This window comes from Centruroides vittatus, unplaced genomic scaffold (assembly GCF_030686945.1).
Source record: "Centruroides vittatus isolate TY-2023 unplaced genomic scaffold, ASM3068694v2 contig_738, whole genome shotgun sequence".
Taxonomy (NCBI): domain Eukaryota; kingdom Metazoa; phylum Arthropoda; class Arachnida; order Scorpiones; family Buthidae; genus Centruroides; species Centruroides vittatus.
This window is the reverse complement of record NW_027122474.1, coordinates 1,036,130-1,060,446: the sequence shown is the minus strand read 5'-3', so window position 1 is coordinate 1,060,446 and position 24,317 is coordinate 1,036,130. Positions and strand designations below refer to the sequence as shown.

Genomic DNA, 24,317 nt, shown 5'->3' with positions numbered 1-24,317 from the left:
TCCCTTAACCGTCAGAATTAAAGGTGCAGTTGCAATCATTAATATAGAATGGACATTACATCCGCTAAAAATTCGCTAAAGAACGTTAGAAGACCGTTAAAGTCCGTTATATTATTTAAATTTTCTATGTTATAGCAGAGGAAGCGGAGAAAAAAATGGAAGGTACTGTACAAAGGAATTTATATATGAGAGGAAAAAATTAATAAAATGTAGCACTGTTAGTGGCAGGGGTGTTTCCTATTCGGCCAGAATTTTTACGTATGTGTGTTCTGGCATAAAAGCGTAAAACAGAAACTCAACCGAAAGCTGATTTCTGATTCAGTTTTCTGCCACACAATTTTACGCATATGTGTTCCTTGCCTAACCGCATGTTATCGGAATGAAAGACTGTGCGAATTTTTATTTATGAAATGCTACCTAGAATACAAACTATAAAAAACTGGAAATTAATACATTATTAATTTTTAAAAGTATTTTAAACTATTTGTGAATTTAATTTTAAAAAGTTATTCTTTATTAGATAACAGTATTAATTTTAATTTTTTAACTGGCAGCACTGTCTTTCACATAATCGCAGTTGCAGTTGCTGTATTTGTGCAGGTAGAAATTAGGAAAGGGAGAGTTTAATTACAATACAAAATGGTTTCTTCCAGTATAAAAGATCTCAAACGGCTTCTGTGTTTACATCATATTACAAATATTATATTGGCTGTATCTTACGTCGTTACAAAAACAATGCAGCCTTTTTGTACATTTTTGCATCCTGCTTCGGGTTGTGAATTAGATTTTGTAAGTTCTTATTGCTATATTTTTGTATAATATTTATGATTATTTATCTTGATTACATTCATAAAAGTAAAATTGGATATATTTAAAAATTCCGATCAAAATGAACATTTTTTAAATTCTAATATTCTGGAAAAATGCTTAACGAGGTTGTTAGAAAGTGTTTATTTTTTCAGTGGAGTAACTATTAATATTCAACCGAAAATTCATTGGCTCTACATGTAAACAAGATATTTTTAAGTACTCGATATTATGCAATTACTTAAAACATGAGCATCTGTAGTGGGGGGGAAACGAGGCACTTGCCCTCCTGGGATCGAGTAAAAAAACTCTACAAATTATGGTAAGATGTGAACTCTGGATGAGGGATTTGCCACCTTCTGGAGTTATAGTCCTTTCCTGTATGAGCAAAAAAGTCAATGGAACCATACCTGTATGTGTGACCCTTTGCCAGTTATTTGCCTCCAAAGGTCAGTTTTTACCATTAACTGGTATAGGCCTACTGTCTGTGTGTGTGTGTCCTGGAAATAGGCTGATTTTGGGGGCTGTATCTCATGAAGGATAGTTCCTTTGACTTTACTCCTATGAGTATGGTCTATAGCTCTGATAGAGTCTCAACCATCTCATTCAGAGGTGTAATTGTACACAAATCATAAAAAGTGATTTAGATATATAACCTTATATCTTCAGTCATGGGGCACTTTGTGTGTCTTTTTGTATTGATACAATACTATATTTTATAATCTATATGTGAAAAAACCTAAAAATTTAAATAAATAAAATAAAAATTTATTGATGTAATTATTTCTCTCCAAGCTTTGTCTCCTAGGAAATTTTTTGCAGATGCTCTGAGTTCAAAATATTCTGAAATTATAATATAACATTATATATGTTTAAAAAATAATCAGGTCAATTGATTGAAATTTTGATTAATGATAAAAATTAAGGTATAAATTCTTAACATATTTATTTAGCAATATAGCATATGACATAACAATTATACTAATAAAAATTTAGAAAATTTTATTAGTCATTTGCATTAATATATTACTCTTGTATGGTTTTGAAATTGACTATTTAGAATTGATTTTGAAATTTGGTCATAACATTAGTGATATTGAGAATTTTCCTAAAGTCGTCAATGGCTAGTTGATGAAGGTGTAGTATTGTCATTGCTGAGTTTGTTTAGGAAAACTTAATTGAGCTTATTACCACTTAGATATATGACAATTCATGAGATATGTGTATAGTTGCTAACATTTTTGTACAAAAAAAAAAGAAGACATTGCACAGACATTGTACAACAGAGAATGTAATAAAGTAGTTTATTGCAAATATTTTTTGCATAACTGTAAATTATAAAACATTAACTAGATAATAAATATGGTTTAAAACTCAATACTAGAATTATTACTGTTGCACAACGTCATCAGGTTCAGTCCTTAAATTGTACTTGTTTGTCTAACTCTGATTAATAGTCTTTCTCTTTATGTTAAACTAGTGAGTGATAACAAGGAAACTATTATTTTAGAATAAGAAAATAAAATAGTAGAACATCGTTTGTTGGTAATATTTCAGAGATAATAAAGTATAAAGTTAAACAAACAATTAAAATTGTACAGTACTTAAAAAGAGGATTGGACAATAATACAGTTCAATGGGAGATGATTAGCAACTCTTAGACATGTTACCACTCATCACTTATACTGTACAGCCCTTAGGAATGCTTTTGGAGAATACAATGATTAGGAAAACTCTCATTGTGTATTTTGAAAAGATCACTTTTCATTTGTATTCCGCATTTTCTGTTTTTATATTACTATGTAACAAAGATAGTTACAATATATATGTCATTCAAAAATTTATTTATACAGTCGACTCCACATAAGTTGTCACCCAGGTAACTCGACACCATTGGTTAAGTAGTCAGTTTTCTGTGGTCCTGGCTGACTTACATAGGCATTAATGTTAAAAAACTCCGGTTTACTCGTCACTACTGGACAAGTTGACATACTTTTGCTGTCCCACACACTAATAAGTCGTCACCCCTCCTGAAAAAAATGAATTCACTCCGCACGTGTGGTGCGAACTCATTTTTTTCAGGAGGGGGAGTCGATTTATTTATTCATATATAATTAATATATTTAATATTATTAATATATATATACATATTAATAAAATTGCCTTAACATTTTATGTATTTTTATGTATAAAATAACAACAGATAAACAAAAAGAAAATATACAATCTACATCAACGTCACACCAGAATCCAATTTTGCATTTTCTCATGCTAGAGGCATTAAGAATTCTTAGACGTTATTTGCCAACAATTGACAATTGCGAAGATGATGTTTTCAAGGCGTACATGATCATTGAAAAAGAAAGTTGAAACAGTTAGGTGCTCAAAACAAACAACACTAAACGAATTTTTCAGTTTTTCATCTACAGAGTAATTGTAAGTGGAGGACACAATGTATTATAAGCCTATACTACTGTATAACGCACTACTGTATTTTCCTAATTGTAGTTTTGTGGTTTTTTTCCAACTTTGCTTTAGTCGTCACATCGGATAACTCGACACATTTCCACTTCCCCTTGGGGTGTCGACTTATGCGGACTCGACTGTATTTATCTATTTATTTTATACACAATTAGAAATTGCCAGACAGCAGATGATATCCACCTCCAATTAACAAAAACCCCAACAGTGAAATACAGTTAAAACCAAAAAATAACAAAGAATAAACAAACATGATATATGTAAAAACTTGGTATATGTTAATCCATATATATATCAACATTTAAAACTTCATAATAAAAATATAGTGAAGATAATAATTGGCACTACACTTTTTCTTCACACATTTAATAAGACAAAGTGAATGCACATTACATTAGAGGTATTCTCTATCAATGTCTATGCACTGTTGCCATCATTCAGTTAGTTTTCATATTACTGCAGCAAAGCTTGCAGTAATATGAAAACTAACTGAATGATGGCAACGGTGCAAAGACATTGGGGTACCCTGGCAACCTTGACAGCTGACTGAAGCTCGCTGTTGGAGAACTTCTCACTGCACACTGCCTTTTTTGTTGTGCCGAACAGAGCATAATTATTAGGCATAAGATCTGGTGAATATGATGAATGATGCATTATGGTGCATTCTAGAACCTGTGGAGTAGCAACAATGTGGTGACTGATATGGCCAAGCATTATTGAGTAGGAAAAGCACATCTTGTCCCATTTCCTGGGGTGGAGTTTCTGCAATGTCTTTCAGTACTGGTCACTGTTGATGCTCTCACTGGGGACAGCCAAGCCAACAGCAGGATCTCCTCTTGATCCCAGAATTCAGTTGTCATTTGCTTCTTGAACATTCCTAGCCATGGCTTCTTGGAGTGAGGGCTCCTTGCATGTTTTCACTCCCTGGACTGGAGTTTGTTTCAGCATTTTGTGACAGAACCATGACTCATTGCCTGTGATCAGACACTCAAAGAACTTGACCAGATCTGTGCTGTACAGATTCAGCAACTGGTTGGCATGTCTCCACATGCCACTACTACTGTTGAGTGGTGAGACAATGTGGAACCCATTGTCCACAGATCTTTTTCATTTTCAAATCCTGATGGATGACAAGATTCCATGTGAGAGATCTGTTGCATCCTCCAGCTCATTAAATGTGTTCTTCCTGTCCTCCATTATAAAGTTAGGCATGTGCTAGATGTTATCTGGTTTGCACACACCTGCCAGCCACCTGCTGCTTTTGAACTGTGATATCCAGCAAAGTTTGGTTCATCGACCTGGTGTGTTGTTCCCACACACAGCTGCTAACCTTGTATAGCTGTCTAATGTACCACTCCTTTACCTCACAGAAACCACACTGTTCATCGTTGTCTATGACTACCTGCTTTCATGTTTTCTCCACCTTGTTCACAAACTTATTTGTACACCAACATGAATGACAGCATCTTTCTTCCTTTGCAATGTAGCAGCATCTGTCAGCAACTAGTTCCTCTGTAGTCTGCATGCATGCACTCACACAAGTGCATTTCAAACTGCTATTTTTCCAGAGTTATGGGGGAAGTGCCAATCATTTTTGAACAACTCTAATATAATATATTATACCAAAAGATATCAAAACTGTCATCATCAGGTGTTAGTCAAATAATTGACAAATATTGGCAACATTATCAAAAGCTAAAAATAAAGATGAAAGAATTAAATAAAGAACATACATTTCATATATATAAAATCAAAGATGATTAATATTTATTGTGTAATAAACAAACTAATATATACTTTGAAATTGAGATGATGCAGTATGGTGCACTCTAGAACCTGTGGATTCATTTTTCATTAGTACAAATTAACCAAGTAGCTAGTAAAACTAGAACAATAATAATCTTGCATTTAACTTATATTCTCAGTATTTATTTGTATAATTTGCATTTCAGTTCTTGAGAAAAGAATTGTTTCATATATATACATGAAATACAGTTAATACTACAGGGTGTTTGGAAAGTCACTGTGCACTTTTCTAATCATATTTTCACATTATTTCAAAAGAAGTGTGGCCCCTTGCTCACCAGATCTAAGTCCACTAGACTTTTATCTATGGGGAGCAGCAAAATCTGCAGTGTATCAAGATTGTCCATGCATGCTGGATGACTAGAAAGCAGTGATAATAGCATTCATACAGTCAAGCAACTGATAGTAGTGTTTAGAAAAAATAAGAAGGATCCAAGCCTGTATTGATGCTAACGGCAGTCACTTTCAACATTGTTGATGAGACTATGTCTCGTTTCTAAAATCACACTGCTGTCAATGGCTACACACCTCAGAGGTATGAAGGAGTACATGTCAGGAGTTGCAATTTGGCACAGAGTATTTGGTGCTTAAATCATATGCACATAAAATAAACCAGACTTGTAGGTAGTCAGGGGACCGAGAACCAGGTGAAAAGAAACTACGAAATGCTGAGACTGTTTCTACAAACAGGCGTGAGTACAAGATTTGCACATGCGTTGCTCGCACTCTCCTAGACATAGTCTCATCCCAAAAATGCCTTTGCTGTTTTACTTGTTTGTAATTGTCATTCATATTTACCTCCTGTATTCTATATTGAAACATGTCTGTTAATAAATATATAAGTGCACAGTGACTTTCCAAACATCCTATATAATAATAAGACTGTTTTTAAATTAATATATATAAAATTAGAAATAGTTTTTAAATTAGTAATTATTAAATCCAAAGTAGTATAATTCTAAGGGATAATGTGAAGAATGCTTTAATATTTTGACTATCAACTAATATTTAAATTATTTAGATAAAAATTATCTAATAATAATTTATATTTAAGCAAAAAATTATTTGAATATTTTTGAATATAATTTAAAATAAAATATAATAAACAATTTTAGTAATTATTATTGATATTTAGTTACTAGAATTATATTTTTGAATCATTAAATTATATTCTCTCAAAGGTTGTAAATCATACTCTAGAACAGTGTTCTGCAACCTTTTTCTATTTGTGGCACACCTATGACTCAACATGACAACACAGCACACCAAAATGTTATTCCCCTCAAACGTATGACATGATAATAATAATAGAATTTTGTAATGCCATAAACCTATTATTATTACAGTAGAGAGTCGTTAATCCAAACCCCGGTAATCCGAATCGCCGGTTATCCGAACGATTTTCAGTCGGACTGTGTCGTGCTGAATCGAACATTTTTGATACTAGATTTACTTCTAAAGTATAATTTTCATGTTTTTATATTCTTCAATATATTTATTTTGTTTGTACAAAGTAAAGAAATAATTTTTAACGATACAATAGCCTCGATTATTATTATAAAAATTTTCATTAAGCTTAAAATCAACGAAAATTCAACACGAAGCGACATGCAACGGAGAAAAATTTGAACATCAGGTTAATATATTTTTTCGTACATAATCGGTTATCCGAACAAATCACTAATCCGAACAACCCCAGTCCCCAATTGATTCGGATTAACGACTCTCTATTGTATTATGTTGGGTTTTGTGAGTTATACTCAGTTGACACCAATGGCTGTGTAACTTCAAAACAAGACAAAAATTAAATAAGTGTGTCTGTGTGTATCTGTATTCAGGAATTTCCTAAGGCCAAGGACACACATGTATAAAATTATGTGGCATAAAACTTAGAAATCAGCTTTCGGTTCAGTTTCTGTTTTACACTTTTACACCAAAACACACATATGTAAAAATTCTGGCCAGATAGGAAACAGAAATGTAATAACATCATATGTAGTTTAGTAAAATGGCACTGTCAGTATCCGATGTTACTTGTTGATGGTTGTATTCCACTCAATCATCGATGATTTTAAGAAATGATTTTATTAAAAAAATGCCAAAAGAGACACTGATGGGTTAGGAAGCTATTTCGAGAGCTTGATTTACATGGATTTAATAATTTGTTGATTCCAAAACTACAATTTAACGATCGAGAATACCACTGCCTCTAAGTGCTACATTTTATTAATTTTTTTCTCTTCTCATACATCTATGTCCCTTTGTACCTTCCATTTTTTCTTCATTGCCTCTGCTATAATTTAGAAAATTTAAATTAATAGACTTGTATTATGAATTGAAATAAAGAACATGTGATCTAAGTACTATATATTGATTCTACTAGACCTACCTGTTATTGACAAGACTATGTCTTGTTTATAAAATCGTACGTCCTGCTGTCTTATCAGCTTAGAGGTATGAAGGAGTACATGTCAGGAGTTGAAATTTGGCACAGAGTACTAGGTGCCCAAATCATGCGTGCATAAGAAAAACCAGACTCATAGGTAGTCAGGGGACCAAGAACCGAAACACAATAAAATACAAAATGGCAACACTCTCTACAAACAAGCAGTAATGTAAGATTTGCGCATGCATCGCTCATTGGTAAGTTGGAAATACAAATATTGTGAAATCAAATTTTGACAAACACGTGCATTGGGAAGTTCGAAAAGCGAATGTTACAAACGAATCTTTGAAAAAAACCCATTTACCTGTCCCGTGTTATTCCCCACATACTTCTAGTTGCCACATGCTAACCTTGACCGATTGACTGGAGATATCTCGTTTCATCAGTCGGAACTTTTTGAAACTAGATGGCACGTCGTTATAATTTTATATTAAAACTAACTTCCGAAATAGAATTATTTTTTCTTTTTACATTTATTAATATATATAATTCGTTTGTGCAAAATAAAAAAATAATTGTGAATGATACAATAGCCACCATTATTTTTCTCAAAAATGGGAAATTTTCACATTTAGAAAAATTCAACCTGGGGCGTCATGCAACAGAGAGAAATTTCAACATTCGATAGGTTAATTTCAATGAAAATGTATCGTGGAAGACGTGGCTGTGGCCAGCAAAGTTTGAATGATCGCGCTCAAAACCAGCGATACCAAACATAATTGGAGAACGAGACTCGCCACGAGTGTCAAAGTGATTCTGCTTAATAGTGAGTCTTGGAGACAGTCTTGTTCCAAACATGACCTTGCCATTTTACTTGTTTGAAATTTAGCACCTATGGCATCCATACACTTTGTTTAAATGCAGTGTCTTTATATGTGACACTTCTTTTGTCATAAAGACACTAATGTGGTCGAATGGATTCGATAAACTCCTCTATTTCATTTATTTTTTGTTTTTTCAAAATTGTCACAATTGTAGGGTTAATCCTCATTGCTGCCATTATTACAATAAAAACCACGTGTCTACTTTGACATCACAAAAAGCGCTTTTCTTTATTGGAGGAATTTTGGCATAAAAATTTTACGCGAGTAAAAAGTAAAGACATGCTTTACTCTTTTTTCAGTTACATTTCAGCCAAAATTTCAGAAAAATTTTTACGCTTTCTGTTTTACACCGAATTTTACGCATGTGTGTTCCTGGCCTAACAATATGACATGTATTCAATATAGCGGCCTTCTGTAGTGTGATGTGTGTTTCTATTCAGTTTTAATGTTTTCGGGCTTTTGTGTAGCATGTGTGGCATGACACCTATAGAGGAGAGAATGACAGGTACAATAAGCACCTTATCCATTCTCCATAGATGTCTTATTTCCTGGGCAAGTTCTGTGTACTTTCTGATTTTTTCAGTCCATGTGTTTTGTACATTGTGATTGTTTAGAACAGATATGTCTATAATGTATGTGATTTTATTGTTTGTCAATGAGTGTGATGTCTGGTCTGTTGTGGTAAATTGTTTTATCTGTGATTATGGCTCTGTTGTAGTATATTTTGTGTGTTGTTTTCCAATACTGTCTGTGGAATATACTTTGTGGATGTCTAATAATTTGTTTCTTTGCAAGTTCTTGGTGTATTATATTTGCTACTTGATTGTGTCTATGTAAATAATCTGTCTGTGCCAAGAGCTTGCAACCAGAAGTGATGTGTTGTATGGTTTCTGGCATGAAGTGGCATTTTCTGCATGCGTCATTTGTTATTGTTGTATCTTTGAGAATGTGTTATATGTAGTTTTTAGTATTTATGACCTGATCCTGTATGGCAATCATGAATCTTTTCATCTCCCCAAAGAGGCATCCTCGAGCTAACCAGCTGTTTGATGCAGTTTTGTCAACAAAATTCTGGGCCAGGTCATAGGGATGTCTGCCATGGAGTGCCTTTTGCACCCATGATTTCTTAATGGTGTCTATGCTATTTATATGTTGTGTCATGTCCGTACATTGTAAATGTAAATTTAATGGTGTGTTATTTGAGTCTGCTAGAGTTACTGCTTTATGTAACTGTGATGTTTCTTGTTTTTTGTAGAAAAACTCTCGCAGTGTCTGTATTTGTAGTGGAGGTTAACTATGTCGATCAGGCCATGTCCGCCATCGTTACATGGAAGGGTTAACCTTTCTATGGCAGATTTAGGATGATGTTGTTTATGCTTAGTAAGTGTTCTTGTTTTCATTTGGAGTTGTTCAAGATCTGTGAGTCCAATGTATAACTCCAAAAGAATAAGTGAGTACTGGGACGACATATGTGTTTGTGTTTATTGTTTTAACATCATCTTACTTCATCAGTGCTATGGCAGAGAATGAAATACAAGCATAAGAAACATAGCAACTGTGATAAAAATGTATAAATAAAACTTGAAATTAATAGAATATGTAAAAGTTCACGTCACACCTTTTCACCTTGTGACGGCACACCAGTGTGCTGCAGCACACCTGTTGTGGAACACTGCTCTAGAACACTAAAATACTGCTTAAAATTTTGTAATCTGTCAAGAAATCAACGAAAGAAAATAAAATGCAGCATAGTCTTTATTTCTCAACTATTTTGTTTAAAAAACTTTTCAGGGACAAGTTAAATTATTTCTCATTAAAGAATAAAAATAAAGATTATAAATATTAAAAGAAATGATTTATTTCCTACTCCTGTTGGCTGCTGATAAAATTCTAACCTTTGGAAGAGTTAATCTTCCAAATACTGCCTCATTTTTAAAGTGAAATGAATATAATTTTTTTTACTTTTTTTACAGTTTTGCATTTTCTTTTATTAAAAAAGTTTTAAAAGTTAAAAATAATAAAATTAATGAGAAATATATTATGAAACTTTAAAAACAATAAATATAAATGTTTTTTTAGACTACACTCAAACCTGTTTTTGTGCGGTCTATTTTTGTGCGATTTTTTGTGTGCGGTGTATGAATTTTAATCAAATTGGTATACTGCACAAAACACATTGCACATATAAAAAATTGCACAAAAAAAGACCGCACAAAAACAGGTTTCAGTGTAATCTTTCATTGACTTTATGTATAAAATATTATTTATGTAATGATGAAAAAAGTAAATTTTCAATATAAATAATGTTTACAATTGAAATTCATTTGAAATTAACAATTTTATTTATTCTCATAATACATTTATATCAAATTGTTTAACTTTTCTAAATAAAATTCTAAATAAAAAATTAGAAAATTATTTATATCAAAGATAACATTCAAAGTAAAGTATATAAATATCTTTTTAAAAATTTTATGTAAGGTTTGTAAGATATTTCCTGTTGGTTCCAGCTTTAGAAGTTTTGTGTTTTAAACTTTTGTGTACAAAATACTTTTCTAATCTAGAAAATAATTATATTGAAGTGTTTGAAAAGCACTGTAGGGTTTTTTAATAGAACATTTAAATAATTGTGTAATTTTCGAGTAAAATATAATAGAAATTTACTGTTTTTTATTTAATTGTTAAAGAAAAATTTGACAAGAAAATCTGAGACTATTTATATAAATACATTACTTATTACTGATAAACTATCTTGCATATATCTCATGGGTGGTCAGACTTAATGAAAATTTTACTTGTTATTAGCATTTATGGTGTTTTATAAAACTCATCTCTACCTCAAAATTAAGTCTTTTGCTATTTTATAATAATTAAAAATATATAAAGTTTTAATAACAAAATCTCATAACAAATAGCACAACGTATAATTTTAGACATCTATTTTGATTAATAATACAAATGTTATTTTTTAAATAAAATCTCATAAAAGCTGGGAAAGCTATGCAATTTGTTGCTAGATTTTTTGAAATAGTTTACTAACAATATTTATAAACTATACATTTATGATGGAGTGTTGTTATTTTTTGTTAACAAATTCCATATACTTTTATTATTAGAGTAAGATTTTAAGAAATAATCTAATTATCTTACTCTAATAATAATAATAATTCTTAAAATCTGTGTTTGTTTTCTGTTGCATTTACATAAAGTTTAGATCTTTTTATGTTGGGTATCATTTGTGTGTGACAATTTTTAGACAGTATAGTATGTCTTTGATTTAAGATGCAAAATTTGTTGTAAATGAAAAATTTGGAACTTTTTTAATACACAACAGAGCACACTAAAAAGTTGAATCAATAAGTCAGCATTAGTTAGATGGAAACACTTAATCAGTTACATTGTATAATGTTTTGATTGATTAAAGTTTGGTTCCTGTTTTAAATTTATTTTTTATACTTTTAACATATGTTTTTATGGCATAAATTACTCAATGTGCATTATAACAGTATAATAATATTTTATTCAATGACAATGTACAGGAATTATTATAATGTTAAGTTTATAAATTTCAGAGCATGTTGACTCCATGACAACACCAAGGGAAAAAAAATTCAAATGCTAAACTGATTAGAGTCAAAATTTTTATTAGATAAAACATTTTTCAAGACTCTTCTGTTCTATTAGTAGACCCTATAACATTGAAAACAGAAAATTCAAATAATATCTGTAGATTCCTATTTTTACAGATGTTCTTATTCTAATTTTCCATTTTCAATGTTAATGGATCTGATGATAGAACAGAAGAGTCCCAAATAGTCTTATGATTGATTTTGCTCAAGTAGTGACTTATACATTTAATACTTTTATTCATTTCATACAACTTCATATTTTTTTGTAATGGAATATATAAGCATTAATTTAATTGATATTAAATTAATAGTATTCCTTTTTTTTATTTTAGAGGGATTCAGAGATTCTCACCTTTCTGGCTATTATTTTAGTTTTTAAGACAAGAAAACAAGGTGAGTTATGATAAAATGTTAAAGATATTTTGTAAATTAATAATAAATATGAATTTAATTATTTTTAACTTTACATAATTGTTTTTCATTTGAATCTATTTAGTGCATGTTAGAAAATTGATGGCATAATGATCTTTAATGTTGTTGAATAATTAGAATTATTGTTATTGAGAGTTAAACAATTTAATAGAGAATAAACATTTAATCCATTTTCAGCTCCTTACTATTGAAAATAATTCTAAATGATTAAGTTAAACACAATAATTTAATTCTTCTTGGTTAATTTTTTTTTTTAAACATTTTTTTCATTTCAAGTAATTTGTAATGAAGGAAATTGTTCTGAATTACATGTGGCTGATTTTGAAATTTGAAAGTTTTAAATTAAAAACAGAAAATTCACAAATGTTAGGAATGTTTTGTTATAGAACATAAGATCTTCTAACATAAGCAAAACATTTATCTGCAATGAATTATTATTATCTTAGACTAATGTATCTTATTTTCTTTCATTAATAATAATTTTTAAAGAAAATGCATTTGATAAAACTTTGTCTTTTTCCACACTTGCTGTTGCAGTTCTGCAAAATACACTATACTCATTTTTTATTGTATATAATAGGAATCCTAAAATTATGATTAATCAGAATAATTATTTATTCTGTAAAAATTTCATTCTTGTTAACTTGCTCTGTTCTAAGATCATTGCCAATTTTCATAAAACATACTGCTTTAATCTACTTGTATAACAAATTGAAGTGATTGGAAATTTTTAAACTGATTTACAAAGAAGCAATTTATTTGTATTTAATTATTTACTGGTATTAAATTAGCCTGATTGCTAATCCAGCAGATTATTTGTTGATACAAATGAATTGGGTTATTGTTTGTTATGCCAGTATGTATGTAGTAAGCATACTTTAAAAATTAGATATTAATTTGCTTTTGCAAGTATTAATGTAAGTTTAATATGGTTTATTTTAAGAAAGATAAGATAGGTAATTTTATATATTGCATTAGATCTTTTAATTAATTATTTAAAATTACAATTTTTATTTATCAGGTGCTACAAGTATGGTGCCATATATATCATCAGCTTGTATGTATAGTAAAATTGCAAATATTCTACTATTTTTCTACGCTGATCCTCGAATGGGTGTTATCTACATACTATTATGTTTGTGTAAGTTATGCTTTACATAAAAAGTAGTTAACTAATTATTAAAATAAATAGAAATTTTTAGTAGTAATTAATTTAGTTCACTTAATTATTTCATACAAAATATTAAATCTGAACTTTAAGAGGAATGTGAAACTGCTGTACCAAAGTATGACTATTAATGCATTGATTTGAAACTATTATGTCATTTTCTTATTTTGTTAATGTTGAGCTGGCATATTTCAGTCATATAAAAATTACATTTAGAGTATTTAATATATTTATTATTATTATTTTTAACATAGCTTTATTGCTAACTTACATTTTGTATGTCTTAATATTAAAATATTCAATTGAAATAAAACGTATGAATCATAGAATAATGCTGAATTTAATTTTAAATAAATTTTGAGATACAGAAAATTTAAATTTCGACTTTTTAAAGTAAAATGAAAAATTTTTAAATTATAAAATTTTTTGAAATTACTTACTATAAACATTTGGAATAAATAAAACAGAAATAATGTATTTGTAAGTAAATAGCATCAAACATTTAATAATATGCAAAAAGTTTAAGTTTTGTAATGATTGGAAAATTTGAAACTCTAAGTAGGTGTTTTACTATTTAAAATGTCAAATTTTTCAATGATTAAATAACTTAATTAGCCAAATAAAAACTTAATAATTTTGAATGAATTATTATAACTTATTTTTAAGATAATTTATATTATATGAATGATCACATTCTAATAAACTGTAACTTGAAATTTAGCTTTATTCAAGAAACAAAAAATTATATTATTGAAGAAGATTTTAGATATAATTTTGATGTTTAACAGCTAATTACAGAATCAGTTTCAACAAACTGTTCATAGAATTAATTCTAGAAAATATCTCAATAAATAAATTCAAAGATTGTTTTTCACAGATGATATTAAGTTGGTCTATAATATTCAAAACTCTCCATAAACATTCCACGAATAAAATTTTTAACATTTCAAAGAAGGTGAAATTTAAGATTACATTTTTTTTTTTTTTTTACATAACCATAAGTAAATGTATTTGTTTTATTACATTAAATCTCACACACACACACAAAAAAAATACCTTATCAAGAAAAAATTGTTTAGGCATTAATATTTTTAAGGTACTTTATCTTATTTTTTTTGTTTATAATTTTAGTACATCTATTGTTATTGCCTGAACCAACTTATCAGGGACCTGATAACATTGTATATTTTCATGGTCCACTTTTAGAGGTAAGTTGTAATCGAACAGAGCATTTTTTAAGTCATAAAAGTACTAATAGTTAATTTCAATATACAGGTATACCTTGGGTTACATCGTTTCGAGTTAAGTTGTTCTCGATTATACGTTGTTTGTAAAAAAAAAATATATGGAAAAATAAAAATCAAGTTTAAGTCACTTTATTCAATTTTACTTCTGTCCACCACAAATATTGAAGTCATAATATCACCAGAAAAGTGTTAAAAGCTCTAGGATTTATGATGATTATATTAACATTTACTGTAAATGCTAATATAATCATCATAATATAATGTTAATATAATGTAAATGCACAGAGCGACATCTGTGAGTCTGTGTCGTCATCTTATTTAGCCATCTTTAAGAGTTCAATATTGGCATTCTCCACAGTAGTTCCAATATATACCATTTGGCGTCATTGTCAGCACCACTTGATATTGGTAAATTTAACATAAATTAGTTTATTTTGTACTATTGCAAAATAATTTAATAACTATATTTGTTGTTTAACCATACAAAATCATCTTATTTTATAATGTCTTAGAGCAAACCACATTCACAAATAGAGTCTGCGATGTACTGTAAACATTGCCAAATTGTAAACATCATTTACAAGCATGTACCGGTACATACATGTATTCGTAAATTTAGATTACTTTTTTCTGAACTACACAGTATTAAAAACTAAAATTTATTTGTTTGTAAGCTTAAAATAGATTCTTATTAACCATTTATTATTAAAAATGCATTTATAAATAAAATATAGAACTGGGAATGGTTATTTGTGGTTTAGCCTAGTGACAAGTAAATTTGGAACCAATTACCGACGTAAGGTGAGGTATACCTGTATAAAGTTTAAAATTTCACTTTTGAGTTTTAATGTATTGATAAAATTTTACTCAATTATTGAAAGATTTTTCTTGTTTCTTAATTTCTTGTAACAAATATATTATTTATTAAGAATTTTATAAAAGTTATATAAATGCTTAAATTATAAATTATATAAATGCTTAAAATTAAGAACTTTTGTTGTTTAATAATGCTTAAGATATTACTTCATTAAATTATTTTTTAAGTTATCAATCAGGTTACAGACAGATGCAGTGTATTTATCTGTAATAATAATTTCTCTATCATTAAATAAGTTAGTCAAATAATTACCTTTATAATTTTTTGTAAATTGTTAGTTATTTGGTATTAATAGTAGTTAAAATTGTTCTATAAACTTTTTATATTTGATTTTTCTCCCTATATTTTGGTGATAAATTAAAGTTAAAAATGTTAAAATCAATAACTGATGCTTAATTTTTAGGTTACAACGTTTTTATTAATATTACTTTTATTATGTTTTAAATTTGAATTATATTTAGATTGTGTATTTACATAAATGTAATTTAATAAAATGAGAAAAAGTAATTGTTTTCTGTTACTGATGTTATAGGAAGAATTTCAACAAGACAAACATGTGACATGGATAATAACTTTTTATGCTGCCTGGAATCCATCATGTGTTAGTTTTGCACCAATATTTGCTGAATTATCAGCCAAGTATGAAATTATATTTACATGAAAATTAGTAATTACTTTATAATTTTATTTGACCTGATTAAATATTTATAATTGGAAACATTTTATTTAGTAAAATACTTTTAATATTTTTATTTTTGAATTAATTATATTTGGCATGATTATATTTTTTTAACCTTTGAGTTACTATTAAATTACTGTACCATTACATTAATTCTAGTGCATCAAAGCTCTTCTAAGAAAATAGTTTTTAATTAAATAAACAAAAATAAATTATTAATATGTTAAAAATTTAATGTGTAGCATTTTGAAAGAAAATTGGTGTTGTGATCATGTAGATGTGTAAGTTATATGTTGTCTGCAACAAGAATTTTGCAACCTTTCATCAACATATTATCTAAAGACACAAAATCCTATCATAATAAACTTTTAATAGGTGCTTTTTCTGATTTTTGTATTTGATATAATAAAATAGTTTTGGTTATCATTTTCTAAATATATACATATTGTAGAGGACATTAGACAAAAATAAATAGCATACAAAGTAGATACTATATTATTTAAATTTTACATTGTAAAAAAATATTTTATATTTATTTGCATAAATGTAATTATATAGATGCTTAACATATTTGATTTTAATTTTCTTAACCTTCTAAAAACAATATTATGTAGACTTTGTAGCATCTGAAAAACAGAATTTTTGAAAGATTAACTATTCTAATACCTACAACATAATATTTCAGATAAGCATCTCATTTTCAAAATATTTAATATTAATTAACTCTAAGCTCAATAATTTCTTTCTATGTACTTGGAGATGAAATTATCTTTATCCCTCAGGCTACAAGGTGAATTTGTATAGCAAAACCAGTCAAACTACTTTCCTTTTGGCCAATTTTGTGTTTAAAGAGTTAAGATAAAAATTTCAAATTTTAATATTAAATTAGAATGTGTAGTTACATTTTGGAAATGAAACTGAATATTGATATGTTTTTAAAAAAGAGCAAAACCATTTCTGAATAAAAATCAGTTTGGTTTCCTGAAATACCTCTGTAGTAGTTGACTTATTTTTAGTCAATAAAGGTTGTGCTCTAGGTGATTTCATAAAAGTTATATTTGGCTCCATCCTAGGAATAGGCAACAAAATAAAAATTAATTTACTACTATATTCTATTTTCCTTGGAATCAGGAAATCAGTCTGCAGTTTTAATTTTCTCTCTAATTGTCACAAAAAGTTTGCTTACTTCAGTTTTCAACAGTGCACCTTTCTGTTCATCATATTATTCTTCATCAGATTTTGTAGAAATCATTTGAATTCGTCATGTATTATTGAACCAGTAGTTTCAATGGTAGATTTATTTTGCTCTTATACACTTAACTATTGTCAATTCCATAAATTTTTGTCTTTGTCATTTTCCCTATCTCCTATCTTTGAATAATTTCCACTTAAACATCTGTTCAGGAGCAACAGAGAACTCTTTAGCATTGCACAAGTTTATGCATGTGATTCATGCTTGTTCCACTACTAAAATAAATAATACTTAATTTTTTTGTTCTGCATAGGTACTTAATTCATTTAAAAAATGCCACTAGGCAAAGCTTGCTCCATGAATAGATGGCATCCAGAATAGTGGCTGATATCTGAACATACTAAATATAATGGTGTATGAATGGCTTGATCACTTGCCATTAGCACAACTATAACAGGTTTGGTACCCACATGATGGCATGCCAGCTCATTCCCATATAGATATGTGTCAGTGGCTTGCATAGCAGTTTGGTAACTGCTAGATAACACCAATTTGTTCCATGGCCAACATGTTTCCTAAACTTGACCCTCTGGATTTTTTCCTATGGAGCCACCTAAAAGTATTGGTGTATGTAGGAGAATATCTGTTGTTGAAATTTATGAAATCCATGTTCCCAATAATTATTCAAGATGTATTTAGATTAAAAGAATTTTACAAATCAAACAATTCAGGTTTTATTTTTTAAAAAACTATTAATAATAATAATAAAATTAAGTAAAATGCTTCAAACAGAAAAATGTTGAAAATATCGCAATTATTTTATAAGTAGCAAATCTTAAAAATTAATGACTAAAATTTTAAAAATTCGAATTAGTTAGTAAACTCTAAATGGAAATGAAATTTTACTTTTTTAAAATTTATACTAGAATAATATATTTGACAGAAAAAATAGATAAGTAACATTTAATAATTTATATATTTCTCTGTTGTAATACAAATTTATCTTTGATGGTCTAGATCAGCGTTTCTCAAAGTGGGCGATAACGCCCCTTGTGGGCGGTGAGTAAATCTAGGGGGCGCTGGAGGCAGGGTACCGAACGGTGACCAAAGGCAAAACTTGGGGTCACTGACAGCCGTTCCCTTTCCTCTGTTAAACGGATAAGAGGAAACATTGCGTTTAATGGTTTCCAGATGTTGAGAACAATGTACAGTAAGGGCACAAAGTGTGAGATTCATAGAAAAGTTTTTCTAAAATACTTCCAATCCTTTCTCACACAAGAGAAAATGAGTTAGGGGGCATTGGGTATAACTTTATGGAACAAAAGGAGCAGTGGATCGAAAAAGTTTGAGAATCACTGGTATAGATATAACTTAGAATTATTATTAAGCTTTATCAGTATGTCATTTACAATAAACGTTACGGATTTATCAAAACAGTTTTTGACAAACTGGCATTTAGTATACTTTAGGTAAATTCTATTTCCATACAATTCATTTTATTTATAAATATTTGTATATTAGGTATTCTTTGAGCAATTTGAAATTTGGAAAACTTGATGTTACAAGATATCCAGAAATTGCAACAAGGTAAGCATGAAAAACTTTTATTAAATCTGTCTTTACAAATTAATAGAATGGAACATTACAATAAAGTTAGAGAACAGATTTATCATAATTTATCTCAAATCAAATTTAAGACAACTTTTACTTTCAAGCCAAAATAAATTTTAAATTTTATTATTTTAAAATAAAAATGTTTCAAATTTTTGAATTATGTATGTTTTATTTATTAGATATTTATTTTGTGAATATAATTGAGGCAGAGCATTAGTGAAGCTTTTGTGCAGTTTACAGAATTGTGTTCATTCTCAAAATTTGATGGACTGATTTTGATAAACCATTGCTGTTTTCCATTAATTGCAATGACAAATCCAAAAGTATGATAAAAAAAGGAGGTCCATGACTTTGTTTTCAAGAAACTGTAGAGTTAAAGTGACAATGTCTATGCTTCCTGACACAATTGAGTGTGCCAAATGAATTTAGGGAGCAAAAGAAAAACTCAGCATTGCACACACCTAACAGAAATGGGGACCAAAAATGAGAAAAACTCAAGAACAAAGCAATCAATGTCGATTGCTTTGTTCTTGAATCACCTCTTTGTGTTGGCAAGTGTAAAGATATCCTTTTCCAAAGCTTGCAAGTGTAAGGATCACCTCTTTCTTTCTAGCTTTGCCTCAATTCTTTTGTGATACAACAAAGCTGCACAATGTCTTGGTGTTTGTATAGTGGTTTTTTTTAATTATAAAAATACACTAAGTTTTGAAATATCAAATTCTTCCATAAAGAATATTTGTACCTTTTGGGATTTTTATGTACAGTGGGTGATTGGTTAATGAACATAATCCATTCCAAGACGTTTTTCACTATCCGAATTGTTCGTTAACTGATTATCGATTTACCCTAGATTTTTATAGGAATTTCATTAATTCGTTCTGGAAACTCCAAAAAATAAATAAAAATTATATACTTTCTTACTGTGTTTATTTACATGTAATAAGAAACTAAAAGCAATCTCTCCATTTTTTCATAGATGGCACATTTTTGTTTCTCAGATGCGATTTTCATTACTCCTTTAGCTGCTCGAGTCTTCTTGATAATATCTCTCTTAGCTAAGATTGTGCCTACTGTAGAGATACTGCCTAGCACTATCAGACATCTGCCTACTCTCTACCTTTGCTATTATCTCTTGCTTGGTTTCTAAGGTGAGCACAGTCCTTGACACTCCACTCTTTTTAGGCTTCATAATATTATCAATGTCTTTTTGAAATAGAAAGTTCAGAAAAGCACTCAAAAATTTCATTGAACAGAAATCAACTAGCACACGAAAGAATTATGTAAAGGTGAGGCCCGAATGAAATTCGAAATTTTGGTGTTAAATTGTTAACAAATATTCAATAAGACAGTTAAACTCTCACCTTTAGAAAATAAAAGACCAATGCAAAACTTAACAAGTGCCCAACAGTCTCGCAAAGACTATAAAAAATTCTTTGTCAGAAAGGTAAACGAAAAGCTGGAATTACAATGGAGAGTTTCAAAGTTTGGAGGAATAATATCTGATTGGTATTTGGTTGAGCATCTTCTTCACTTTGAAAGGTTTCGAATTGTTACCTGTAGACAAGGGAAAACCAATTGGTATTTATTTTATGTTGCTTTTTTTTGTATTTGTTCTGTGAAGTGTTCATTGTCCAAACATAAAAATCTTTTGTGAAAGTGTTCGTTATCTGATTTGTTTGCTGTCCTAACTGTTCATTAACTGATCACCCACTGTAAATGTATGGAATAAAAATTTACTATTATTTTAAAAATCCTGAAAGACTCAAACTCCAAGATTAAATATAACATTTCTAGAAGATCACTTCTTTCTTCAATGTGAGTTGTCTGCATACTTTGATGACTTCAGAGTATATGTAAATAAACATATGTGATTTATTTGCATACTTACCTTGTTTTGACATAAAAATGGAAAAACCATTATAGTAAGTTGTCATAATGATTTGTCATTCTTTGTTGTTCTATATATAGCCAAACCCCATTATTATGTTATTAGTTTATGCAAATTCCACATTAATACGAAGTAAATTTTTGGTTCCATAGGCATTTCAATGTTAATGATGATTGGTTAATATGTAATATGAAACATATCATAGTCCATGAATTCAATAACAAAGCACACTGCTTCTAGCTTTTCCAAAGTCTCGCACACATCATCACCAAGAGTGTGTTTTTTGACTTTAACATAGTCACAATACTTATGATGTCAATGTTATTTTCGTTGTCAATGCCGTATATGCCACACTAACAATGTTCATGCCAACCTAAAAAATAACTCTCTTATAAGTTAGTTAGCACTTGGTGACAATGCTGAACAATTAGTTAAGACAGTTAACATGCACATTGGAAACTGGAAATTAATAAATAGGATTGGGAGATTTCAATTAAAAATTTGTAGTTTTACAAAATAGTTCTTATTTTTAATTGCTTTAATAATGGAACAAACAAAACAAGTGAATTAGAATATTAAATACAGTAATTAGTTTGGCTTGTTTTTAATTTTAAAATTACATTTTCATTCAAATCCAAGCAAATAAGTTAAATAAATAAAATTGTGTTGGTCAAAACACAAATTTAAAGATATTTTTAAACATCCAAACAAAATAAAACACACTGAAAAATAACTGAGAAAATTTGTCCTTGGTCATTTGATGGTATGACAATTTTTTCATAAAATTTGATTAATACAAACTTTGTTAATATAAAGTACAAATATTTAAGTTCCTTCAATTTTGTATTTATGGAGTTTGACTGTACTTTGTTATCAGTATTACCATTGTTAACTGTTTTATTCATACAATAAAAATTTTGAATTAAACATTTTTAATGGAATAAAAACTAGAGTATTTTATACATTTTTAAAACTAGTTTTATAAAACAAATTTTATTATTTTAGATACTGTATTAGTACTTCAGCATTCAGTAAACAGCTGCCTACTGTTATTATTTTTAAAAATGGAAAAGAAGTTTGCAGGAGGCCAACTTACGATCACAATGGAAAGTTAATTAAGTTTTTCTTTTCAGAAGTATGTATAATTTGATACTAAATTACATTTTGTAATATAATATTTTTTCATTAAAAAACATATCATTATTAATTTTTTTAAGAAAAACTTAATGCAATATATATATCTTTTCAGGAAAATATATTATCTGGCTTGGATTTAAATAATTTATATCAAGAACATAAAAACAATCCTCCCAAAAAGAAGAAAAATGAAAAACAACAGAGTATTGAAGAAAATCATCTTAAGTCTGAATAATTTTTTACTGCACAAAAAGCAATACATTTCAAAAATATTCATGACAAATCATTTGAATATATTTTTCAATAAATTTAAAGTTGGAAAATAACATTCTTAAAAAATATTGAATTAATGTTTTCTCCTGGATATAGTTTTTCTGAATGATACTTTATTTTTATGTAAATTAAAAATGTTAAATTTATTGAATTCAAATGAGTTTTTATGTAAGTAAAATCTATAAAGTTTATAAATTTAACGTTTCGTTTTTTGAAATGTATTGTTTTTCAAAACACTTTTGCATTCAAGATAATAGTTGTTTTATTTGTTATGTCTAAAAATTTAGATGTATATTATCAAAGCAGAGCAATCTTTTTATTTTATCTGCTTTATAATAAATAAAATACAAATTAAAAACATACTTTACTTAAGAAATATGTAGTATTGTACATAGTGTTTGTGGTTTGTTGTGCAAAATTATTTTGAATTTTCTGCTTCACTAACAATCAAATATATTTTTCAATATTAATTTTTCTAATTTTGTGGCATGTGTAATCAGGAAATTTTTCTTTAAAAATGTTTAAATTGTTATGACATTCCTTATCAGAAAAGAGTGTGTGAATCTCAAATTCCTTCATAGTGATTGATTCCAAATCTTTAGTGCCAATAATTTAAAGTTGAATCCTACATAATTTGTTATTGTTTACCTATCAAAACTTTGCAAACATCTTAGAATTTAACTGTGTATAATTACATAAAGTATAATTTTTACTAGGCATGTAATTTATTTAAAATAAAAACATTTACAAGTATAAATTACTGTAAATTTTAGATGTTAGTACCTTAATGGTCAATAATGCTTCTAGTAGGATGTCATTATTTGAATGTCAGCATTTATATTTATTGGAAAATGGAGAAAGTATAATTACATTTTTGGTGTTAAAAGTTATATAATTCTTATTGTTATATGCATTTACTATTTCAAAACTTCTACATTTTATATTAAATATAAATCTTTTGTTTATAAAAATGTCAAATGTCATTTTCCTAGAATTTTTCTGTACATTTTTAATTTTTCATTTGCATATTCTCTCTTGATTTTTCAATCTGTTGTTAGAGTAAAAATTATTATTTAAATAAATGTCTTATGTTTTTGTTTTCATTCAGTGGTATGAGTTAAGAAACCAAAAATGGGTAAAATTAAGACCTTTCTCGATAAACAAAATCGGCTGCCGTGTTACAAGTATGATGAAATATACGATAAGCACGAAGATCTTTAATAAGTTAGCAATACTGAAATACGAGCGCAGATGATTTCTTACCACACTAAATTTAACAAAAAATTCATCACCAAACGATTATTGATGCTTGTGATATATTGATGCTAATGTGTGAAATTCTGTTTAATCCATGCAAGATGTGACCAGAGCCCCTTCGGCCGCCAATTTAAAGTCTTTTTAAAATTGGCGTTTCCACTTCCCGGGACGAGGACCCAGGGGTTGGATTTGTGGGAAGCGAGTGTTCGGGTTGTTTCATGGTGTCGAATTACACGGAACCAGGCGCTTGACGTGTAAGTGCGTGAGTGCGAGAATTCGAGTAAAGGTTAAACGGTGTATATCTTCGTGTAAAGTGATGTGTCCGTGTGTGTGTGTGTGTGTGTGTGTGATCGAAGAACGTCTTCGGAATGTCTATAAACAGAAAAACGGTAAATTACGATATGAGAATAAGATGTGTTAAAAAATGAAACGAAAGAGTTCTTACCATCGGAGATTTCGGAAAATATTCACTTGGTCCTCTTCGTGGTAAAGTTGGGGAGGGAGAAAAATCTCCCTCCCAAATGTTCCTACAAAACACAAAGACAGTGAGAAAAGGAGAA

The 24,317-nt window shown here is 28.8% G+C and overlaps 1 protein-coding gene across 1 annotated transcript; it reads left to right on the top strand.

Moving 5' to 3' along the window:
* The first annotated feature begins 552 nt into the window (after nucleotides 1-552).
* Nucleotides 553-22,878, top strand: LOC136981005 (thioredoxin-related transmembrane protein 2 homolog). Its single transcript, XM_067277249.1, has 8 exons — nucleotides 553-789; nucleotides 12,326-12,386; nucleotides 13,447-13,566; nucleotides 14,725-14,801; nucleotides 16,250-16,356; nucleotides 19,110-19,175; nucleotides 22,096-22,225; nucleotides 22,340-22,878. Exons 1-8 carry the CDS (start codon nucleotides 640-642, stop codon nucleotides 22,460-22,462), a joined length of 834 nt encoding a protein of 277 aa, XP_067133350.1. The 5' UTR covers nucleotides 553-639; the 3' UTR covers nucleotides 22,463-22,878.
* The last annotated feature ends 1,439 nt before the right edge of the window (nucleotides 22,879-24,317 follow it).

Excerpts from the sequence above, each read along its gene's own strand:
- LOC136981005 (XM_067277249.1), top strand. The coding sequence starts at position 640 with ATGGTTTCTTCCAGTATAAAAGATCTCAAACGGCTTCTGTGTTTACAT. Across the intron at positions 13,567-14,724 it reads CTACATACTATTATGTTTGT|TACATCTATTGTTATTGCCT; the intron begins GTAAGTTATGCT and ends TTATAATTTTAG. Across the intron at positions 16,357-19,109 it reads TTTGCTGAATTATCAGCCAA|GTATTCTTTGAGCAATTTGA; the intron begins GTATGAAATTAT and ends TTTGTATATTAG.